Genomic DNA, 25,339 nt, shown 5'->3' with positions numbered 1-25,339 from the left:
AGTCAGGGACTGGGTGACAGATGGCTGGGCTCAGAGTGGTGAGTCAGGGGCTGGGTGACAGATGGCTGGGCTCAGAGTCAGGTCGCAGCCCAGATACTGGGGAAGCAGACACACACACTTCACTCGGAGGTCCCCTGGTTACAGAATCACAGGGCCACAGCCAGTTCCACAACCCCTAACCTGGTCAGAACCACAGAACCACAGCCAGTTCCACAACCCCTAACCTGGTCAGAATCACAGCCAGTTCCACAACCCCTAACCTGGTCAGAACCACAGCTAGTCTCACAACCCCTAACCTGGTCAGAACCACAGCCAGTTCCACAACCCCTAACCTGGTCAGAACCACAGCCAGTTCCACAACCCCTAACCTGGTCAGAACCACAGCCAGTCTCACAACCCCTAACCTGGTCAGAACCACAGCCAGTCTCACAACCCCTAACCTGGTCAGAACCACAGCCAGTTCCACAACCCCTAACCTGGTCAGAACCACAGCCAGTTCCACAACCCTTAACCTGGTCAGAACCACAGCCAGTCACACAACCCTTAACCTGGTCAGAACCACAGCCAGTCTCACAACCCTTAACCTGGTCAGAACCACAGCCAGTCTCACAACCCCTAACCTGGTCAGAACCACAGCCAGTCACACAACCCTTAACCTGGTCAGAACCACAGCCAGTTCCACAACCCCTAACCTGGTCAGAACCACAGCCAGTCACACAACCCTTAACCTGGTCAGAACCACAGCCAGTTCCACAACCCCTAACCTGGTCAGAACCACAGCCAGTCACACAACCCTTAACCTGGTCAGAACCACAGCCAGTCTCACAACCCCTAACCTGGTCAGAACCACAGCCAGTCTCACAACCGCTAACCTGGTCAGAACCACAGCCAGTCTCACAACCCCTAACCTGGTCAGAACCACAGCCAGTTCCACAACCCCTAACCTGGTCAGAACCACAGCCAGTCACACAACCCCTAACCTGGTCAGAACCACAGCCAGTCTCACAACCCTTAACCTGGTCAGAACCACAGGGCCACAGCCAGTCTCACAACCCCTAACCTGATCAGAACCACAGCCAGTCTCACAACCCCGAGATCAACAAAAATGTTTTTCTGATTGAAATGCACTGTTTACAGACTTGTGTACTGCACACAAAAATAACTTACTATTTGTGTGTGCCTCTCACAAATTTCCAATGATGTCCTGTCCACTGACCCGTCACCTCTGCCACGAGGGAGGGTAAATAACCATGAGTCAGTGGGTCTGGGAGTCCCGTCTTGTGACAATGACGCCAGAGGTCTAGAGCGATGTTCCATAACTTCCACCTACTTGCTGTAATTAGTGCCGCTCTTCCACAGCGTTTCACAACTGTTCCTCATCCACCTACTCAAATGTGCTACAATTTGTCGGTACAGCAGGAAATAATCTGTAATTAATTGAAAAGTGTGTAGCCTGAAGACTGACTGATGTTCTGTATCTACACTGACTGTACAAAACATTATGAACACCTCTTTCCATGACAGACTGACCAGGTGAAAGCCGTGATCCCTTATTGATCACCTGTTAAATCCACTTAAATCAGTGTAGATGAAGTGGAGGAGACAGGTTTAATAAGGATTTTTAAGCCTTGAGACAAGCCTTGGATTGTGTACGCGTGCCATTCAGAGGGTGAATGGGCAAGACAAAAGATTGAAGTGTCTCTGAACGGGGTATGGTAGTAGTTGCCAGGCGCACCGCTTTGAGTGCGTCAAGAACTGCAACGCTGCTGGGTTTTACAGGCTCAACAGTTTCCCGTGTGTATCAAGAACGGTCCACCACCCAACTTGACAACTGTGGGAAGCATTGGAGTCAACATTGTAAAGTCCATTCACCGACCAATTGAGGCTGTTCTAAGGCCAAAAGGGGGTGCAACTCAATATAAGGAAGGTGCGCGCACACACACACACACACACACACACACACACACAGTGTGGCCTCATCATATGAACTACTGCAAAGACGTTGACTGATTAGCCCACTTGTAGGCTAGGTGCAAATACTGTGCAGTCAGTGTGTACCTATTCTAGCGTGTAGTGTCCGCTACAGTGGCCTAGCGAAAGCCTGCTCCCTCTTGGCAGTGAGGACACAGAGGAAAGTGAGGAAGTGATGGGTAGAGGCAGGCCAGGGCTGGGAGAAAGCAGCCGTTATGCCTACTGCCAATCTGAGTGAAGGCAGGCAAGTGTTTCATGGGAGGCAGCCAGGGTCGATCAAGTTCAACAGAAGTGGTATTCACAGCATGACTTAGCAAACATGCAGCGTGCAGTGCAGGCTAGCAGCCCTCTGTCCTCGGCTTTTATGTCACGCTGCGGCATCGCCTCCGACGGTTGCCTTTGAACGTGTGATACCCTGTTAATGTGATGCGTCTGGCTGAGAGGAATCAGTCCGTTTCTGTTGTGCATTAGATCAGTGAGTGAGATCATTCAAGAGAAAACAGGCATTTGACTGTAGCACTAGTAGGTTGCCTAAAACATGGACTGAATAAGGGACGGCACGGGCATCGGTTCGGTATTGTCAGGGGCAGAATTTGATTAGGCTGGTTACTGAACTCGTTAACTGTGTGTGTTAAGAGGCGTGTTGAAGGGCAGACATACAGGTATGCTATGACATTGTGTGTCTGTGGCATGAAGAGCAGTACACAGGCTCTCTGCACCTCATCATACCGTGGTGTAACCACACAACACACACACGCAACACGCGAGTGCAACAGCACAAGCTGTCCCTGACAATGCCACCACACACAGAGAGAGCAGGGAGGTGGCGGGCGACGATGGCAGGGGGTGGGGGTGCTGGTTTGAGGGAAAACAAAAAGACCCATTACCCCTCTAGCAGGCTCTGCTACACAGAGGATGACCCCCCCCCCAAGCCACCCTCAGAAAGGGGGCTCACATACCGCACCACGGTGACAGTAAAGTCATCTCCACAGCACAGCCAGGTCAAAACAATAACACGCTGGGGACACGTCAAGCAGGCCCAGAGATGGGGTCTTAGTTTGACGGACGGGGAATGTGTAGCCTAGTTTCTCATCTTTCCTTGGAGAGCTGAGACAACTTGGAGCAGGTAGCTTGCTACTTTCAGTGGGGTATCTGGAGACTTACCCGGATGACTTCACAAAGTGGGTTATTGAAGGCAGAGAGATCCTTTATTCTTGGCCCGTCTGTCAAGCCTCATTAAAAAGTGTGTCACAAAGCGTGGCGGAGTGACTAATGGCTTTATCCTTGCAGCCATCCAGTCACACACCCACCTCTGTGCTGTCTGAGGATGACTTTATGGTTGATTGACGAGCCTAACTAAAACGGCTGATACAGACTTGCTACAGTACTAGGGGCATTGCGGTTCACGGCACAAGACGTCGGCAATTTGAATCTGATCCAAAAGCAAGAGTACAAAGACACAGCACCGAAGGGCCCGACAACAGGCACATGCCCTCCCTTGAGAACAGAAGGAAATAAACCTGTGCACACCTTCAAAAACCTTCTTCTAGGAACTTATTCCAGGCCTTTTCTACTGTACAATCTATCCCCTTTACACTGTACAAGTGAATGCTTTCTTTGGTGGCTGAACACAAAACGACACTCATTAGTGGCAGGTGTACGCTCTCGCAGAAAGACCTGGTATATCAAGTCCGTACTGTTATAAACAGCCACGTCCGATCCAACATGTCTAATCTAGCAGCTCAGAGACAAGGGAACACAGTGTGTCAGTTGAGGATCAAAGCTGTTCGTATCGGTCCTGTACACACCACTCAGAGCTTATCTTCTCGGCACACTGTAAAAGCACACGGGGCTAAAGGGGAACACACTTGGGTTAAGCTGCTTTCAATATTAGTTCTTTTTCAAAGGATAACCTAGAAATATATTTTAAAAAAGGCATGTGGTGCGGAGGCTGTGCTTTGGCTGTGCTTTGGCAAAGTGGGTGGGGTTATATCCTACCAGTTTGGCCCTGTCCGGGGGTTTCATCGGATGGGGCCACAGTGTCTCCTGAGCCCTCCTGTCTCAGCCTCCAGTATTTATGCTGCAGTAGTTTATGTGTCGGGGGGGCTAGGGTCAGTCTGTCACATCTGGAGTATTTCTCGTCTTTTCCGGTGTCCTGTGTGAATTTAAATATGCTCTCTCTAATTCTCTCTTTCTCTTTCTTTCTTTCTTTCTTTCTCTCTCTCTCGGAGGACCTGAGCCCTAGGACCATGCCTCAGGACTACCTGGCTTGATGACTCCTTGCTGTCCCCGGTTCCAACTGTTCTGCCTGCAGCTATGGAACCCTGACCTGTTCACCGGACGTGCTACCTGTCCCAGACCTGCTGTCCCAGACCTGCTGGAACCCTGACCTGTTCACCGGACGTGCTACCTGTCCCAGACCTGCTGTTTTCAACTCTCTAGAGACAGCAGGAGCGGTAGAGATACTCTCAAAGATCGGCTATGAAAAGTCAACTGACATTTACTCTTGAAGTGCTGACTTGTTGCACCCTTGACAACTACTATGATTATTATTATTTGACAATGCTGGTCATTTATGAACATTTGAACATCTAGGCCATGTGCTGTTATAATCTCCACCCGGCACAGCCAGAAGAGGACTGGCCACCCCTCATAGCCTGGTTCCTCTCTAGGTTTCTTCCTAGGTTTTGGCCTTTCTAGGGAGTTTTTCCTAGCCACCGTGCTTCTACACCTGCATTGCTTGCTGTTTGGGGTTTTAGGCTGGGTTTCTGTACAGCACTTTGAGATATCAGCTTATGTAAGAAGGGCTATATAAATACATTTGATTTGATGTGGAATCCGAGGCCATATGACTGGGCGCGTGTGGAGGGAGATAGACTTCTCGTGCTGTGGAGGGAGACAGAAAGCCAGACTGAAGCCTAGCTTCATGCCACATGAACACACAGAGAGCACTTCCTGTCAATACCGGGTTGGATGTCAGCTTGACTGGAGTCCAGGTTTCAAAATGTACGGAGAGAGAAGTTCAGTCAGGTGAAAGTCCGGTATCACAAATACAGTTTGAACTCCGTCCGTGAAGTTCTCACTCAACGGTCAATACAGGAGAAAGACTGTAAGCAGCTGACTGTCAGTAACACAGGATATCACGTACACCTGCAATACCAGCATGCCAATAAAGCACAATATATATATAGCATGTTCTGCACCTCACACCAGTAAGTTTGCGAATAACAAGCCAAATGCAGTCCACATATGGTGATAGATTTGATGTAAAATGAGAATACGTTGAAGATGCCTGGGTAGCTCTCTGACAGAGTAGAGAAGGGACAGGCAACTTTGATTGGAGTGGGGGCCACAAAAAATCTGAACTCATCATGAGGGGCCACAGTGGCTGCCAGTTTCCCGTCCCTGGAGTAGAGTATATGGCCTGCTGACACCGTTTAGCCTCGATCTCACACTGAGAGACCAGTGGGCCCATGTCCAGACCTCAGCCCTGGTCTCCTCTTCCTCTGTCCTGCTAGAATGACCACTGTCGACACAGTGAGAAGAACACTCCCCTCACACAGACTCCATTTCCACTGAAAGGACCTGGACATATGCTCTCTTCTAGCTTCTCTTCGCCTCTCCTCCAGAGACTGCCAGCCAGCCCGGCCCTGCCAGGACCAAATGTTAGTGGAGAGCTGCCTGTTTGCATTGGAAACTGGAGTTGCTGTTTGAGTCAGGTGGGAAAACAAGGTGGGGGACTTTAACCTCCAGGAGAAGCACCAGACTGGAGAATGACATCAGTCAAGCTGTTTATAAACCATGTAGCCCACACAACACTCATCTCTACTGAACAAAAACCCTGCGAATGAATACAGTACACAGCAAGGTTTCTGCCATCTGTGTGTACTGCCTTCAACACTGGTGAAAAAACATCAAGCTGGGTCTATTTATTTCTTAACAACCCCCTTTCCTTTTCTATTTGATGTGAATTCAGGAAGTAGGCAGGCAGGTCGAATTAGCGCCAAGGAAACGGTGTTGGCCCCTCCCTTCAGCTGAATGCAGAGCTGAGTAAACGGGTTGAAATGCCATAACCCCAGAGACAGATCTGATCCATGTCTATGGCTGGAACTGTCACTAGACATCAGGGAATCATCACCATGATTCAGAACAGAAAGGTACAGACTTACTTCAAAAATAAAGAGGATAGAGTCCAGCTCCTCCCTCTGAGATTTGTTCCCTGAAAGAGAGAAGAGAGTCAGTTTCATCCATAAAAGACAGTTCAACATTGGGGAAACGTGTACTTCCTTTCACTTCAGTGGTTTCCAAACTTCCTTCTGTAGTCCAGCATCTGCTTATCATCCAGATCACTTGTGTAAGTCCTAATTGATCACAACACTGGGGATGCGAGTTCTCTCTTACAATGAAGTGAGACATATTGACTTGGATGAGAACTGGCAGACCCTGCAGCTCTCTAGGGCCAGAATGAACGTGGCTAACGTACTTCATCATTCCAAAGCCCTGACAGTCATGTGACTTTCATGAGTCTGTCTGTCTGTCTGTCTGTCTGTCTGTCTGTGTATATATAAAAGATCTTTACGAGTTATGAGCACTACAACGAGGCAGCTGCCGGTATACCGGAGGTCACTTCCTCCCAAGGTCATGATCAAAATAGAGCTAGGGTCTGAAGCTGTGAGGAGGACAACATGGAGGGCCCTCTCAACCATGTCATCAGAACAGTGCTTTAAAAGAGTAGTGAGGATGGGGAAAGTGGAGTGGGTTAATTATTGAAGGCCCTACGACGGAGCATGCATTAAACATGGAGGTAGTCACCCAGGGCTCAGAGTAAGTGCTGGAAGGGGACTTGGGGAGAGGACCCATAGAGGGGTGTGTGTTACAGGGCCCATTCATCAACAAACAGACTGACAGCAGGGGGGTAGAGAAGGCCCTGTCCAGAAACAACCCCTGGCTGTGCTGTACCCACTAAGCACTTAGATCGGAGTGTAGTGTACCTCCACCTTGGGTTAGATAACGGGCCAGATCAAGCTCTTCTCTGTTCTCCTCCCTCCATCTAAACGGGTTTACCTAGAGTACATGTCTCTGAGAATCCTGCACTAAACTCAAGGAGTAATGTCAGTGTGGAGTGTGTTCTGAGAAGGAGAGGGTTCTGGGAAATGTACGCTTGCCATGATGCACTTTCTAGGTTATTATTAGCTCCCAGCAATACTAATCCAGGGGTTCCCAAAGTGAAGTACTGCAGAGGTCTGCAGCCAGATCTGAAAATATTATTATTATGCATTTAGATGTTTGTTATGAATATTGCTAGCAACAAACACATTTTGGACAAGAGATCGATGGAAAAAGTTTGTAGGGTACAATACAATGTAATATTATTCATCCACAATTTACGTTCTTAAACGCTTTGATGCACAACATGGGCCTGGGAGGCTCATAGGGATATTGGTATCCACAGCACTCAATCATGGATCAATTTCGTCAACTCCATTCTTCCTGTATTCGCCAAAAATGTTGTTCTCTGCACCAAGGCAACACATGTAGAATTGCGGGAAATTAGATTGGAAATGTTCTCCCTGATGCCAAGAGGGGGCCTTTAAAATGTTCTTTCCCAGGACCCGAGACTTGATTAGTCCGGCCAGGCACGGCAGAAGTCAAGGTAAAAACTGCTTATATGCTATTTTTAATGCACTCTAAAGTAGGAGTTATGTTGTGATATTATGAGGAGGTCCCTGATGAATTTGCTATCACAGAAGGGGTCCCAGACGCAAGAAAGTTTGGGAACCCTTGTACTAATACACGCTTTCTACTCTGGAACAGATATATTTCAGAGACAGAAGATATACAGTTGAAGTCGGAAGTTTACATACACCTTAGCCAAATACATTTAAACTCAGTTTTTCACAATTCCTGACATTTAATCCTAGTAAAAATTCCCCGTCTTAGGTCAGTTAGGATCACCACTTTATTTTAAGAATGTGAAATGTCAGAATAATAGTAGAGAGAATAATTTATTTCAGCTTTTATTTCTTTCATCACATTCCCAGTGGGTCAGAAGTTTACACACTCAATTAGTATTTGGTAGCATTGCCTTTAAATTGTTTAACTTGGGTCAAACGTTTTGGGTAGCCTTCCACAAGCTTCCCACAATAAGTTGGGTGAATTTTGGCCCGTTCCTCCTGACAGAGCTGGAGTAACTGAGTCAGGTTTGTAGGACTCTTTGCTCGCACACGCTTTTTCAGTTCTGCCCACAAATGTTCAATAGGATTGAGGTCAGGGCTTTGTGATGGCCACTCCAATACCTTGACTTTGGTGTCCTTAAACCATTTTGCCACAACTTTGTATGTATGCTTGGGGTCATTGTCCATTTGGAAGACACATTTGCGACCAAGCTTTAACTTCTTGACTGATGTCTTGAGATATTGCTTCAATATATCCACATAATTTTCCTACCTCATGATGTCATCTATTTTGTAAAGCGCACCAGTCCCTCCTGCAGCAAAGAGGATAACCACCTACTTGCCAAAACTATAGTTTGTTTACAATACATTTGTGGAGTGGATGAAAAACACATTTTAATGACTCCGACCTAAGTGTATGTAAACTTCCGACTTCAACTGTATGAAACAAACCCTAAAATAATGACATTCCTATAGTTCCCCAGAATCCCCACTGTGGGCTGAGGCGGCGTTAAATTACATTTGTACATGTAGTACATAAGCTCTACATGATCAAAATCAGACATGCTTTTGAGTTATGTACCCAGTAGGTCCCTCAGATCCTCTGGAACTGGCCTTTTAACTATCCCAAAGTCTAGGACCAAGAGGCATGGAGAGACAGCCTTTAGTTACTATGCTCCCAGCCACTGGAACAGCCTGCAGAGAACCTGGGGGAGGCCGAAACTGTGGACATATTTAAAAGAGATCTTAAAACACATCTTTTTAGCTTTGCTTTTTTTAGTCTCTCAGTTTTTATTGTGATTCTTTAGTTTTTTAATCCTCTTATGTTTGTTGTGTAGTAAATATATAAATATATTTTTTAATTTAAGTAGCTTTTGCTGTGAAGGGCATTGTGTTGCATTCATGTCTGAAATGTACTATATAAATCAAGCTTGATTTGATTTAGGGCTTTGTGCCTCGTCTTGCTAGTTGTCTTTTTCACCTCTGAATGGTCCCAAAAATCACTCAAATCATTAACCTGCTGCAATGTAATACCAGATCTGAATTTATGTTAATCTAATTGGCTTTGAACAGCTAAGGGAAGTCGTTGGAATGAAAACTACAACCCCCCTGCAGAATTGAACACACCGGCTCTGAACGAGCTGAAAACGTTATTACACAACTAGTTTTATTTTACCGTTATTTTACCAGGTAAGTTGACTGAGAACACATTCTCATTTACAGCAACGACCTGGGGAATAGTGACAGGGGAGAGGAGGGGGATGAATGAGCCAATTGTAAGCTGGGGATGATTAGGTGGCCGTGATGGTATGAGGGCCAGATTGGGAATAGTTTACCCAGCTAGTTATACGCTCTGCTACTGGGGTAGTTTACCCAGCTAGTTATACGCTCTGCTACTGGGGTAGTTTACCCAGCTAGTTATACGCTCTGCTACTGGGGTAGTTTACCCAGCTAGTTATACGCTCTGCTACTGGGGTAGTTTACCCAGCTAGTTATACGCTCTGCTACTGGGGTAGTTTACCCAGCTAGTTATACGCTCTGCTACTGGGGTAGTTTACCCAGCTAGTTATACGCTCTGCTACTGGGGTAGATACTGGGGTAGTTTACCCAGCTAGTTATACGCTCTGCTACTGGGGTAGTTTATCCAGCTAGTTATACGCTCTACTACCGGGGTAGATACTGGGGTAGTTTACCCAGCTAGTTATACACTCTACTACCGGGGTAGTTTACCCAGCTAGTTATACACTCTACTACCGGGGTAGTTTACCCAGCTAGTTATACACTCTGCTACTGGGGTAGTTTACCCAGCTAGTTATACACTCTGCTACTGGGGTAGTTTACCCAGCTAGTTATACACTCTGCTACCGGGGTAGTTTACCCAGCTAGTTATACACTCTGCTACCGGGGTAGTTTACCCAGCTAGTTATACACTCTGCTACCGGGGTAGTTTACCCAGCTAGTTATACACTCTGCTACCGGGGTAGTTTACCCAGCTAGTTATACACCCTGCTACTTGGGTAGTTTACCCAGCTAGTTATACACTCTGCTACTGGGGTAGTTTACCCAGCTAGTTATACACTCTGCTACTGGGGTAGTTTACCCAGCTAGTTATAAACTCTACTACTGGGGTAGTTTACCCAGCTAGTTATAAACTCTACTACTGGGGTAGATACTGGGGTCGTTTACCCAGCTAGTTATACACTACTACTGGGGTAGATACTGGGGTAGTAGTCATAGGCCTTTTTTTAAAACAGACACACAGGCACCTTCCTTACCTTTTTGCTTTAAGTTACTTTCCAGTGTAATGAAATTTTCATAGAAGATAAAATAAATCTGCGAACAGTTGCTTTCGAAGAAGGTCTTCAATTCACTCTTCTCAATGATATCTGCAAAAGGAAACAGACAAACACACCGTCAGATCAATGTTCAACTGCCAGACAAACAAAAAGGATTGTTGTTTAGTGAAACTGGCCAAAATGTAAAAATCGCTGCCATTACAGTCTAACAATGAAAAATTCCAGTGAGACAATTATCCGTAATTCTCTCCCATGTCTCAATCAAACATATGTGGTCATACATAAATCAGAAGCTTAAAACATCCTTGGTAATTCAACGGATGTGAGGATTTACATAGCAGCACACCAAGGAGTTTGAGAGGGAAAAGGGCTAATTAGGCTAGCCCACCATGCTATAAAGAAAGCGGTTAACTCAGTGGATGCTGTCTGTTTAAATGGTGCAGATCATTAAAAGGGAGGTATCCACGTGGCTGAGTGGAGAATGGAATCCCCAAGGAGCATCACTGATGAGCAGGGACATACTGAGGTACAGGGGAGGGCAGAGCCATAGAAATGTAACTGAGAGCGTAGGCGTCGCTCTAGGAGGACAGGCCCATTACACATCTGTCAATGGGACTTCACTAGCGCAAGCTGTGTCCAATTCCAGAATCTGGGACAACCTTACTTTAACCTACATTCTGTACAACTCTCCTCCAATCCTCTGCATAACACCTTGATTCAAAGATGGTTTTTTGTTTGTTTGTTAAATTAGTTGAAATGAAACTAATAGCTCACCAAACTGTAAAAGCTCTTAGCCATGTGTGGTGTGTGAGCGGTGCTGTGTTGGTGGTTGAGGGTGATCTGTTATGGAGATGGGGGAGAGAGTGTAGAGGTTTCAAGGCCAGGGTCGAGGCATGTTGACCTCAGGTGATGGCTGGGGGAACAGGACCAGCAGCAGTCATATACACACAGAGAAGGTCTTGGCTAGCTCTAGCCTGCTAGCAGATCTATTCTTTAGCCAATTCCTCTTGTATTTGTTGGCATGCTAAAAACAATATGACAAAGATGACTAAAAAGCACAAAGCTCTGCGACCAGGCTAGAATGTCATCATGTTCCTATTAGGATGTAAACCAATCCAGAATCAGGCTTGGCATCAGTCACAGAACTTTTCTCTTCCAAGCTATGTTCAACTGTGATGAGAACATTTAACAGGGGTAGACTTCTTCCCCCTAATTGAGCAATTAAGATTCACCTTCTGTAGAGGCTCTAGTCCGTCCTGGTCCTCAGTTCTGTTCAATACACCATCAACCACCAGTCAACTGGACCGGGCCCGAACCTAGCCCAGATAGTCTCCAGGAAATGGCTCAGGGGGACTGCTGGTAGTTGTATCCAGCCAGCCACTGTGGGACAATGACAGTCTGTCTTGTGATTTATGTTTGCCTCCAGATCAAAACACTGATAATGAAGAATCATGGATATCGCCCTGGCAATAGAGTTTGAACCGGTGTTCCATGGATCTGGCCCACAGTTAAAGGAAAACAATGGCCATCACAGAGGAACTGGTCCTGGATGAGACGAGCTGCTCTTGTCCTGAGTTCTCAGGCTAATCTGACTGCAGCTCTGATCTGATAGAATCCGAATATAGAATAAGGCCTGATATTGGAATGTCCATCACAGTCATCTGCAACAGAGTGGAATTTCAGCACCACGTGCAACACAATACGCAATGCTAGGCTAACTATTAAAACCACAATAACAACAACAAAACGCCAGAAGCAGCAGAGGAGCCCATTTTACACGGCAGTATTCCCATGTGACACTATCCTTTGAATACCGGCAGCAAAACAGGGAAAAACACACAGTAGCGCATAAATGAGTGAAATGTTGGGACTAGGGAGGGAGAACGTAATAAGATGTAGAGCAGAGACGACCATTCTCCAGCCTGCATAGTCCTCCTTTCATTACATTCTGCAGATCCCCCACCAGCTATAGACACATTTCCAAATCTTTAAGCAATGTTTACAAAATAATAGACTACTCGATCAGGTTAAACATTACACTTGACCTGACTGCCCTAAGCCGTGTGCCAACAACAGCCCGACAGATATGTCTCCTTCACAGAAAGTGTCATATTTCCCAACAAGGGAAATTCCATTGAGATCCTATTAACACACTGGCATAATACCCTTTCCTGCACACTAAGCACTTTTGAAAGATTGTGAATCATTTGGAGGGGGGGGGGGCTTGACACTGCCTCTCTCCCGACATCCATCCAATCTCCCCCTCTCTCATTTGGCATGCTGGTGCTGGTATGCAGTCACTGAGCTAATCACACAGTCCTTTTAGTTCACACCACGCTGTCATACTTAACACACACACACACACACCTCAGCCCATCAATAAAAAAACTCACTGTCTGCTTTAAGGTGTCCACGTGCTTCCCAGCCAAAACAGTTCATAATATATGCACAAACTATTCTGACAACATTTTGTGACGTTTTTGTTCACTTAGGACTTCAGCAAGGGGTTTTTCAGCTGTTCGGGCACACAACATGTTTTTTTTTTTTCTCATGGGAAGCCCAAGTCAAACGCCCAAGTCAAACGCCCAAGTCTATGTCCCCATCAGCAATTAGTCAACTGTAGGAATTCTTCAATACTGTGCCTGCTGTCATTCAACGAGAGATGACTCAAACCTCCTTCACATTTTGTTCACTTGAGAAATACTGCACCAAACATCCTGGTCAGATGCAAAATTGCACGACAAAGATATCCTTTGCAAAAACGGCAAAATTTATGACAGATTTCTTAAAATGACCAGATGAATTCTGACTATTTTGAGGAAGTGTATACTGGCTACGGTGTCTTAAAAATGGACAAACTGTACCAATGTCGCTTTTCTTTTTTAGAGTGAAGGTCTTTTAATGGAGTATACGAGCACACTGGCCGAGTTGGGGTAGCCGCCAGCCAAACCGAAGCATGCGGACGCCTTCACTAGACAACAAATCAGTGGTAGATCTAGGAATAGATCCAATGAGCCAAATCGTTGAGCATTTTAGCTAGCCTTAGGCTACTAGGTCTAATGAATAACTTTCAGGTCTAATAACCTGAAGGTGAAAATCCAAAAGGTCTCTATTCAGACGGGGGCTGGAATAATAACACACTGTGCTCTGCACCTTACCAGCTCTACTCCCAGTGACAAAAGACAGTACAGACCCAGTACCAAGGGCCAAGGCAGGGCTCTTATCTCAGGCCCTCACATGGTCCACTTTTCAGCACTGCTCATTGTGTTGGAGCGCTTCCTGCCTGCCGCTCAGGAAAACATGTTGACTCATCAGCAGCAGTACCCACCCACTAACCCACTAGCCTGCTGGGAGAGAACAGCAGAGAGGACCAGCAGGCACATCCTCAGGGAAGGAGGGAATCAGGAGGGCTTGAGGGTCGTGTGTGTGTGTGCCTTTTTGTGTGTGTGTGTGTGTGTGTGTGTGTGAGAGAAAGGAGTGCACGCGTGCAAGCCGAGGGTCATTGGTCAGGTGATAAAGCCATTCCCAGGTCACTTCCTCCCGTATTCCTGTCCTACAGCTGTCAGGAGACCCACTAAACCCACTAACCTTTATTGTCCAGGGGGAGTTCTTACTTGGACAACAAAGTAGCTTCACAGAGTGGCTTAATACACAAGGAGTTGTGCATACATGCTAGGTTGGAAATTGTGTGCTTGGGAAATTGGAATGTTTAACTTCGAGTCAACAACCCACAAAGTCTACTTTTCTGTCCATCATCAACATCTGAATTTGATAGATTGACCTAGATCTGTGTTTACGCCAATCCCTTGAACATGAGGCGGTGCGTGTGCGTGCGTATGTATGTGAGTGTGGAGCTGGATCATTTCTGTTTGACGTCCTGCCCTTCTGCATGTCACAGACCCATCAGAGCCCGTCATCCGGCTCTTTCTACCTCGCACATCGACTCACTGCTCTCCATCTGCTCAAATCCCTCTCGCCAGGTTGTGGAGCGTGACGGATGGAGCAAGAGACAAGCTCACAGAGAGAACGGGACGATTTCTGACAGAGGGAAGAATTCTCAAGAGATCTTCCACACAGACAATACAGTGCTGTTTACACTGGTGCATTTCAATGGACTTCCTTTGCACGGTTAGTGCTTTCATGAGTTTTGGTAGGGCTTTATTGAACCCTGTGGGACCCCATGCCCCCCACTCAATGGGCTCTCAGTTCTCTTGTTGCCGTGCCGACGTGCGTAGAACCGGTTCTGCAGGTCCGGGGAATGCAGGAGGCTGATATTATATTGAATCCTTCAGAGAAAATACAACAGCTACAGGATCAACACAGAGCTGAGCTGCCTGACCGCATGGAAACGGGAGGGGAAGCAGGGGGGGAAACGTGGAAAACACCAGCCATTCATCTGTCATCTACACACAGCACTGACTGTTACGGCGGATGGATGGATGGATGGATGGATGGATGTGAGGAGAGGAGATGTCCTGCTGTTCACTGTTGAGGGGAACAGGAGGAGGACTGCTGCTCCCTGATCTTACTCCTCAGAGAAACCTCTCTGTGAGTGGAAGTGAGCGAGTGCCAACACAATAGCACCTCTCTCAGTACAGAGGAGCAGAGGAAGGTGTGATTGTTGAGTGTGGCTAAAGGAGTTCGGGACAGGTTCAACAGCAGAGAACAGACCTGGGGTCAGTTCCTATTCCAAACAGTTTATTTGTAACTCCACTCAGCCAATCGCTAATCCGCCTCTTGGCAATGGCAGTCCGGACACAGAGCTAATGCTTTGTTTCTTAAACGATAGTAAGCCACAAGAGTACTATTGAGTCACTCTGTAGGGGAAAGTACTAGAATATGGGCCATATGCCAGAGGAGTTAAGAAGTGGGCTACCGGAGTAAGTCTTCTACACTGAAAATGAAAACCCCCCAAAAATTGTTTACGAAATCACAACGGAATACGAAAAGGAATCCTACCTTGGGCCTAAGAGTTTTGCGCGACTGACTGTTCCTGATCGTGTGCAAGAAAATCTCCTGTTGCCAGTCAGAGCAGAGCAGCTGTTGAGTCCCTATGCAGGAGACGCAGCTGCAGAACAACAACCTGCAACAGCTAGACAGATGAGCCGATGCCTGATGGCCATATTAAATATTCAAAGAGAGGTAACTCAGGAAGAGAAACACAACACGTTCTCCACTCTGAGATATAGAGGGCTGACTGTCTATCCTCACTGTTCTCTCTCAGGATAAGGAGCCGACCGGCTCCAAGATGTCAGATAACATCGAAAAAGTCACGACTGTTTGACGCCTAGGTCTCGGGATGTCACATGACATCACGTCAACACGGGAGTCCTGTCTGCGTCGGTGTTACGTCAGCGCCATCGACGGTTAAACTAGGGTTACAGCACACTGGGCCGGTGGTTCCTGTGCAATACAAGACCACTCCGACATGCCTCGGGACCAAATCAACTAGATCGGAGACACTAACACAATTCGAATGTATTTGGTGGAGAAAGTGAATTGGGTATGAGGCATGGTTGACATTCTAGACTAGTGAATGTTTAACGGTACCTACATTACAACTAGGCGGTGTTCTAATTGGTTAAGGGTCCACTGGTGTGTGCATTAGGCCTAGCCAATCATGTTGAACTGGTCATCCAGTCATCTGAAGCAGCATACATGTTTACACCGCACTGTAAAAACATCTGGATACTCGACCTGTTCAAACTGAATCAACACTTCCTGTAGGCATAACGACAAGAAGCCATTTACCGTAGAAACGTGTGTGAAATGTTCCCTAGCTGCAGGGAGATGAATGGCAGCCATTCACACCACGCAGAGTCATTAATATGCTATGTCACATTTATACAGGAGGGCCTAGCTGATCAACCTGTGATCAGACAGACAGACTCATTAGCATTTAGACCTAGCTCTGTTCCCGCTCTGGCTGCCTGTCAGGAGGAGTGAGATATAGGAGAGACTGAGGCTGTCTCTCGCACAAGGCTCAGAGCAGACACGCACACAGGGGTGGGTTTTTAACCAGGCTAACTCGCCTGGGGTGCAACAACACAGAGCTGTGGGGGAGGCTGAACATGTGGAGGCGGATGGATGCAAGGTTAGCTACCTGAAACCCCCATCACTCTGGCCCACACAGAGAGACACAGACAGACACAGACTAGAGGTCGACCGATTAATCGGAATGGCCGATTAATTAGGGCCGATTTCAAGTTTTTCATAACAATCAGTAATCGGTATTTTTGGCCACCGATTTGCCGATTACTGCTGACTACCTGTTACGGGAGGGCAGCAAGAAGCCAAGGTACGTTGCTAGCTAGCATTAAACTTATCTTATAAAAAACATTCAAACATAATCACTAGTTAACTACACATGGTTGATGATATTATTAGTTTATCTAACGTGTCCTGCATATAATCGATGCGGTGCCTGTTAATTTCTCATCGAATCACAGCCTACTTCGACAAACGGGTGATGATTTAACGCATTTGCAAAAAAAGACTGTCGTTGCACCAATGTACCTAACCATAAACATCAATGCCTTTCTTTAAAATCAATACACAAGTATATATTTTTAAACCTGCATATTTAGTTAATATTGCCTGCTAACATGAATTTGTGTCACTTCTCTAGCGTTCCGTGCAAGCAGTCAGGGTATATACAGCCGTTTGGGCCGCCTGGCTCATTGCGGACTGTGTGAAGTTCATTTATTATAGGCTCGTAAACATTCATTCAAACAGCACCTTCGTGTGTTTTGCCAGCAGCTCTTCGCTGTGCTTCAAGCATTGCGCTGTTTATGAATTAAAGCCTATCAACTCCCAAGATTATGCTGGTGTAACCGATGTGAAATGGCTAGCTAGTTAGCGGGGTGCGCGCTAATAGCATTTCAAACGTCACTCGCTCAGACTTGGAGTAGTTGTTCCCCTTCCTCTACATGGGTAACGCTGCTTCGAGGGTGGCTGCTGTCGATGTGTTCCTGGTTCGAGCCCAGGTAGGAGCGAGGAGAGGGACGGAAGCTATACTGTTACACTGGCAATACTAAAGTGCCTATATGTAACGGCTGTCGTAGAGAGGGGACCAAAGCGCAGCGTGTCAAGTGCTCATGATGAATAGTTATTTTAACTCAGAACACTAAAGAAAAAATAACAAAGAGAAAACCAAAGCGCACAGTTCTGTCAGGTACATAAACTAAACAGAAGACAACTACCCACAAACACAGGTGGGAAAAGGCTGCCTAAGTTTGATTCCTAATCAGAGACAACGATAGACAGCTGCCTCTGATTAGGAACCATACTCGGCCCAAAACAAAGAAATACAAAACAGAATGCCCACCCCACACCCTGACCTAACAAAATAGAGAAATAACCCGTCTGTCTCAGGTCAGGGCGTGACACTATAAGAACATCCAATAGTCAAAAGGTATATGAAATACAAATCGTATAGAGAGAAATAGTCCTATAATAACTACAACCTAAAACATCTTACCTGGGAATATTGAAGACTCATGTTAAAAGGAACCACCAGCTTTCATATGTTCTCATGTTCTGAGCAAGGCACTTAAACGTTAGCTTTCTTACATGGCACATATTGCACTTTTACTTTCTTCGCCAACACTTTGTTTTTGCATTATTTAAACCAAATTGAACATGTTTCATTATTTATTTGAGGCTAAATTGATAGTATTTATGTATTATATTAAGTTAAAATAAGTGTTCATTCAGTATTGTTGTAACTGTCATTATTACAAATAAATACATTAAAAAAATATTAATAATAATAATAAAAAGCCGATTAATCGGTAGCGGGTTTTTTGGTCCTCCAATAATCGGTATCGGCGTTGTAAAATCATAATCGGTCGACCTCTAACACAAACACAGACAGAAAGAGAGAATTGTATTTTAAAACAATATACTTTTTTCTCTGGTTTTGATTCAGTGCTGGTGCCTTGGGCCAGAGAGAGATGGATAAAAGAGAGAGAAGCCCCCCCCATTGGAGGAGTGTAGGCTTGGCAGTAGGCACTGTGTGACTGTGCCACAGTGTCCTCAATTAATTCCATACACCTTACCTAGCAGGCACCCGTTATTTCACCCCGGTCCATCCACAACAGCCACCCCATGGGGGCATCAGTAGGGCACAGCAGGCGCCAGCTCACCTCCTCATGCTCCTCTGAGTGTGCTAACCGCTAAGAAATCTTCATCGCAACACAGCCACAGCTCAGCTATTTTAAAACCAAGTACCAGGAAGCCAACCTGAGAGAAGCAAGGGAGGGAAGTGTAAAACACACAAAAAAAAAAGAACAAAAAAAAAAAAGAGGTGCAATCAGCCAGCAGCGGCCCAGCTCGGAGCTCCCCCTCCGCGGCCCAGCTCGGAGCTCCCCCTCCGCGGCCCAGCTCGGAGCTCCCCCTCCACGGCCCAGCTCGGAGCTCCCCCTCCGCGGCCCAGCTCGGAGAGCAGCGCTGAGTCGCTGACTTTGGACCACGTTAAGAGGAGGTTCATGATCAAGCCATGGCAACCAGCTGCGGCGAGGGAAACTTCACTGCCGCCTGTCACATGATGCAATTCACAGGGAGGGAAAGGGTAGTACTAGGAAGCAAATTAAGGATAGCAGGAGCAGGCTCATTCAGAGGCCTTGATAACACACGGAGGATCCCACTGACAGTAAATGAACCAGAACCAGGGACACCAGCAGAGCAGCACTGAAGCCCCTGAGCCGTCAATCATATGTATTTTTTATTTCACCTTTATTTAACCAGGTAGGCCAGTTGAGAACAAGTTCTCATTTACAACTGCGACCTGGCCAAGATAAAGCAAAGCCACAAAAACAACAGAGTTACACATAAACAAACAAACAGTAACACAAAAGAAAATAAAGATTGTGCAAGTATGTGCAAATGTAGAAGAGTAGGGAGGTAGGTAATAAATAGGCCATAGAGGCAAAATAATTACAATTTAGCATTAATACTGGAGTGATAGATGTGCAGATGATGATGTGCAAGTAGAGATACTGGGGTGCAAAAGAGCATGAGGGTAAGTAATAATATGGGGACGAGGTAGTTGGGTGTGTTATTTACAGATTCACTGTACCTGTACACAGCCATCGGTAAGCTGCTCTGACAGCTGATGCTTAAAGTTAGAGAGGGAGATATTTTTGCAATTCGTTCCAGTCATTGGCAGCAGAGAACTGGAAGGAAAGGCGGCCAAAGGAAGTGTTGGCTTTTGGGGATGACAGTGAAATATACCTGCTGAAGTGCGTGCTACGGGTGGGTGTTGCTGTGGTGACCAGTGAGCTGAGATAAGGCGGGGCTTTACCAGAGAGAAGGAGTGAAGGAGGCTTTGTTGCGAAATAGGAAGCCAATTCTAGATTTAATTTTGGATTGGAGATGTTTGATGTGAGTCTGGAAGGAGAGTTTACAGTCTAACCAGACACCTAGGTATTTGTAGTTATTCACATATTCTAGGTCAGAACTGTCCAGAGTAGTGATGCTAGTCGGGCGGGCGGGCACAGGCAGCATTTAAAAGCAGTTGGAGGCCACGGAAGGAGAGTTGTATGGCATTAAAGCTTGTTTGGAGGTTTGTTAACACAGTGTCCAAAGAAGGGCCAGATGTATACAGAATGGTGTCGTCTGCGTAGAGGTGGATCAGAGAATCACCAGCAGCAAGAGCGACATCATTGATGTATACAGAGAAAAGAGTCGGCCCGAGAATTGAACCCTGTGGCACCCCCATAGAGACTGCCAGAGGTCCGGACAACAGGCCCTCCGATTTGACACACTGAACTCTATCTGAGAAGTAGTTGGTGAACCAGGCGAGGCAGTCATTAGAGAAACCAAGGCTGTTGAGTCTGCCGATAAGAATGTGGTGATTGACAGAGTCGAAAGCCTCGCCAGGTTCGATGAAGTTTATCTCTCTTATGAAGTCAATGGGAGTGCATTCAGTGAGCTACCACCAGCGCTGACTCTATAGACCGATGCACGGAGCCGTTGAGCTGATAAAGCCCTCAGCCAGCAAACGCCAGGTCTTAGCAACGTACGGACAGAGGCTGTGAAGGTAGAAGACACCAAACACAGCCTGAGCAAGATGCATCATCTTCTGTAAGCAGTGCATTTACAGTATGTGATAAACTCCTGACTGTCAGGGTAAAGCCATGGGGCTAAGTAGCCCTCTGTGAATGGAACGGAGGTAGTGGTTCAGCGGATGTGGCCCCCTCATCCACTGTGATAATATAAACAGTGGTTTACAACTGACTGTCAACAGCCGTGCTACACCTCTCAGGCAGTGAGCAGTGATCTTAGCAGCTACTGTAAGCATGTCAGACAATCCCTCAGGCCAACCTTGGTCATATTAGCCTATTGCAATTTGCAAAGTCAACACGATAACGCTTGACACTTCAGGGACATGGAAATGAAAGGCCATATTTTCAAACTGTGGGGCCTTTCATTAGGACCATGTAACAGATTGAACCTTTGACAGACATGGTAGCAGTGGCTGGATGCAGCCTGACCTCAGCGACAACCAGACAGACTGGCCTATCTGGCCATGCTGCGAAGGACAGTAAAACAAAATCAGATTTTACCACTACCTCTAACCCAAAATTAAGAACAAATGGGTTCTCATGTTCTTGCTCATCAATTCTGACGATAGGCCTAGGAATTTTATTCTTAGAAGCATGCCCAGCGAGTGCAGCGACAACCGGGTTCAATTTGGGTCCCGAGGCAAAGCCAGTTGAGCCCCACTGATCTAGTTACCTTACAGCCCATGCGGAGTCTACCCTCCATGCCTTTTGATTACATCACCAGAAAAATACATAAAAAAACACCCTTTAGATTTCAATGGAGATGACAACCAGGGTTGTGTATTGGGGCAACACACACCTGTAGGAATTCCCAGGTATTCCAAACATCCTGGAATAAACAACAAATCTGGAATCCTCCAACCAGGATTTCTAAAAAACCTAGGAAAATGTTGAAAAGTTACCGGAATTGTACAACCCTGTTCAGTACATTCTATTATTTGAACTTGTGACCATGAAACCAATCTGACCAGACTTTCATGACCTGTGTAAAGGTCATAAATATTACTCAGTGGGAAACAGACTAGGTCACTCCTCATCCTTTGATGTATTGCATTTGTCCTTGTCATGTGCCTCTGCCCCTCAGCCTTTAAAACAAACAAAAATGGGTTTTGTTGTTGTATTTTCCCCCCTTTTTCTCCCCAATTTCCATCGTCTCATCGCTGCAACTCCCCGGTTGTGATACAGTCTGGAATCGGGCTGACGCCTCTTGCACTGAGATGCAGTGCCTTAGACCGCTGTGCCACTCGGGAGCACACGTGTTCTTCAGTTTCTCCTATACGCAGTGTTTCCCCTATATGCATCTAAAATCGTGGCCGCCACTGCAAAATAAAATAAACTCTGTAGACTTGCAGCACCAAAGCCTGCACTTCAACAATATGTCGGTTTCATAGAGATGGTTGTAGCCAAACTGAACTATAGACCACTAGTTTGATGTTGACTTCGATATGTCACAAACACCAGCCATCATCAGCCTCGGGCCATGCAGCGAGAAGTGAGCCTGACTCTGCAGCCCCAGGGCACTGACCTGACCTCCAAACACAGCATCCAGCCTGTGTGCCACAGCCAAGATGGGGACTAGATAACCTGGCCAAAACACAGCATCCAGCCTGTGTGCCACAGCCAAGATGGGGACTAGATAACCTGGCCAAAACACAGCATCCAGCCTGTGTGCCACAGTCAAGATGGGGACTAGATAACCTGGCCAAAACACAGCATCCAGCCTATGTGCCACAGTCAAGATGGGGACTAGATAACCTGGCCAAAACACAGCATCCAGCCTGTGTGCCACAGTCAAGATGGGGACTAGATAACCTGGCCAAAACACAGCATCCAGCCTGTGTGCCACAGTCAACATGGGGACTAGATAACCCAGCTGGACATCACACTCTCTATTCCACGTGTCACCGTTGTCATACTTATTTAACTGGAACTAGGTCAGTGCTGAATCTGCATTAACAGATGGACCTAGCACTCTGTTTGGCTTTACTGTACATGATATCATGAATCCAGAAATACCAAGCCCTTTCTTTGACAGAATACCATAGGCCAACATCACAGACACTGGAACTGACTGGATAAAGCCTGTGTGAGGTGTTGATAAAGAGGACAGGTGTGTGCAAGCTGCATTTTGATCATCATGGCATACATTGTTTGCAAAGTAATTGCCTGGAGATCATGGCACAGTGCTTCTTTATACTGCCAAATGCAGATCATGGTGCTATACCCAGCTTAGGGAAGTCACACCCACACCGGCCGGCCAGCTCACTGGCAGGAATAAAAGTGGACTGAGCTGACCCTCATCTTAAGGTAAAGACAGATATACAGTGCATTTGGAAAGTACTCAAACCCCTTGACTTTTTCCACATTTTGTTATGGTACAGCCTTATTCTAAAATTGTTGATTGGGGAAAATAAACATTCAATTTAATCATACAATACTCCATAATGACAAAGCAGAAAAAGGTTCTTAGAAACTTTTGCAAACGTATACAAAAAAAAAAAGAATACTTAAATATACCATTTACATACAGTGGGGCAAAAAAGTATTTAGTCAGTCACCAATTGTCCAAGTTCTCCCACTTAAAAAGATGAGAGGCCTGTAATTTTCATCATAGGTACACGTCAACTATGACAGACAAAATGAGAAAAAAAAAAATCCAGAAAATCACATTGTAGGATTTGTAATTAATTTATTTGCAAATTATGGTGGAAAATAAGTATTTGGTCACCTACAAACAAGCAAGATTTGGCTCTCACAGACCTGTAACTTCTTCTTTAAGAGGCTCCTCTGTCCTCCACTCGTTACCTGTATTAATGGCACCTGTTTGAACTTGTTATCAGTATAAAAGACACCTGTCCACAACCTCAAACAGTCACACTCCAAACTCCACTATGGCCAAGACCAAAGAGCTGTCAAAGGACACCAGAAACAAAATTGTAGACCTGCACCAGGCTGGGAAGACTGAATCTGCAATAGGTAAGCAGCTTGGTTTGAAGAAATCAACTGTGGGAGCAATTATTAGGAAATGGAAGACATACAAGACCACTGATAATCTCCCTCGATCTGGGGCTCCACGCAAGATCTCACCCCGTGGGGTCAAAATGATCACAAGAACGGTGAGCAAAAATCCCAGAACCACACGGGGGGACCTAGTGAATGACCTGCAGAGAGCTGGGACCAAAGTAACAAAGCCTACCATCAGTAACACACTACGCCGCCAGGGACTCAAATCCTGCAGTGCCAGACGTGTCCCCCTGCTTAAGCTAGTACATGTCCAGGCCTGTCTGAAGTTTGCTAGAGAGCATTTGGATGATCCAGACGTGGACTCCAAGTTGTAGAATCAAGGATGATCAATGGAAACAAGATGCACCTGAGCTAAATTTCGAGACTCATAGCAAAAGGTCTGAATACTTATGTAAATAAGGTCTGTTTTTTATTTTGATAAATTAGCACAAAAAAAAATGAAAAACCAACTTTTGTTTTGTCATTATGGGGTATTGTGTGTAGATTGATGTGGAATTGGTTTAATTTAATCAATTTTAGAATAAGGCTGTAACATAACAAAATGTGGAAAAAGTCAAGGGGTTTGAGTACTTTCCAAATGCACTGTACATTCAGAACAGAATGATGGCTAAGATATTATTGGAGCTCATCGTACGGTAAATGTTATTCTCATCACTTGGCTGAGGTGAGGCCTATAGTGCCCTGTGTGAATCTCAAAGGAACAGACAGTTCCCCCAACAACAAAAACACTCTTTGTTCACCATGACTGCCTGGTATTGACCAGCCTAACACGTACACAGTCATAACGGACAACCATGGGAGTGGCAAGGAGGAAACAGCTACGTGAGATCAGGCCAGGCTGCTCTCTCTCAGTCTCACCCCCAGAGTCAGTGTAGCCATGAGCCCTGCAGACCTAGGGAGGCCTACAGTACTATAGGAGAGCGGTGTGGGGCTAGCAGCGCCAGGGTGATAATGACGTCAGTTGCCATCCTAAATGGGCAACACTAGACAGACACAGACCTGCATAGGACAGTTCACATCTATGCCCAGCTATTCACAATGGATTTGAGGTTGCCGCATACCAAGGCCTTTTTGCCCCCCCATTCAGAGAAATTAGTCATTGAAATCGCTTGCATTATTTACCATAAAGTAGTGTGAAAGTACCAGGTTTTGACCACTAGATAACGCTGTTCCTGCTATAGCGCCACACTCAGCCATGTTTTGCTGGTCTCTTGTGTTAATTGAATATATCACAATATTTCCTTTAGAACTTTTGGTAGAAAATAGGGCCGGTACAATACCAGCGTCGCAAAGGAAACAAAAGACGAAGCAGATTTCACTTCAGGAAAACAGCCTTAAATGTTGGAAACAATCATTTATTTATTTCCCAAGCTATAGCACACAACATTTTACATACAGCAGGTTTTTACAAGTTTGGTCTGTGTCGTGTTTTCATGTTTTCCCCATGATGGAAAAAAAATATTGCGATACTGGTATCGTCCTGGCCCTAGTAGAAAACCAATAGATTTGTCTCATGATGAAAATGAGTTGTGTGGTCATCCTCACATTTCAAGCCAGTCCTCCATGAAACCAATTCAGTTCGTCCTTCTTTTACACTTAACCTGTGTCCAGGAAACAGCCCCCCTTGTGTGTGGTTTATTACCTTAAAGAAAAAGGTCTGAATTAGTTACTGTTAGACCATTCCTGCTGTATAAGCATATCATTAGCAACAGCAGTTCTAACGGTCTCAATGTTATGGTCTCTAATGTTCTTCAAGTTGTAAAAGTCCCACAACTGTATAGTGTTTTGCAACGGTACAGGGGTCACA

General features: G+C 45.9%; 1 protein-coding gene across 3 annotated transcripts in view; it reads right to left on the bottom strand.

Annotated features, from left to right (window-relative positions):
• The window catches only part of ralgapa2 (Ral GTPase activating protein catalytic subunit alpha 2), a 150,485-nt gene that overhangs the window by 107,739 nt on the left and 17,407 nt on the right, over positions 1-25,339 (bottom strand). For all 3 annotated transcript variants that reach the window (XM_014210399.3, XM_014210401.3, XM_014210400.3), the window contains exons 2-3: positions 10,421-10,531; positions 6,141-6,190 (exon numbers count right to left, since the gene is read on the bottom strand). In XM_014210399.3, coding sequence (XP_014065874.2) covers positions 6,141-6,190; positions 10,421-10,531 — 161 coding nt within the window. The remainder of the gene's footprint in view (positions 1-6,140; positions 6,191-10,420; positions 10,532-25,339) is intronic.

The sequence above is a fragment of the Salmo salar genome, chromosome 09 (genome assembly GCF_965601325.2).
Source record: "Salmo salar chromosome 09, fSalSal1, whole genome shotgun sequence".
NCBI lineage: Eukaryota > Metazoa > Chordata > Actinopteri > Salmoniformes > Salmonidae > Salmo > Salmo salar.
This window is presented reverse-complemented; position numbering and strand designations above follow the sequence as displayed.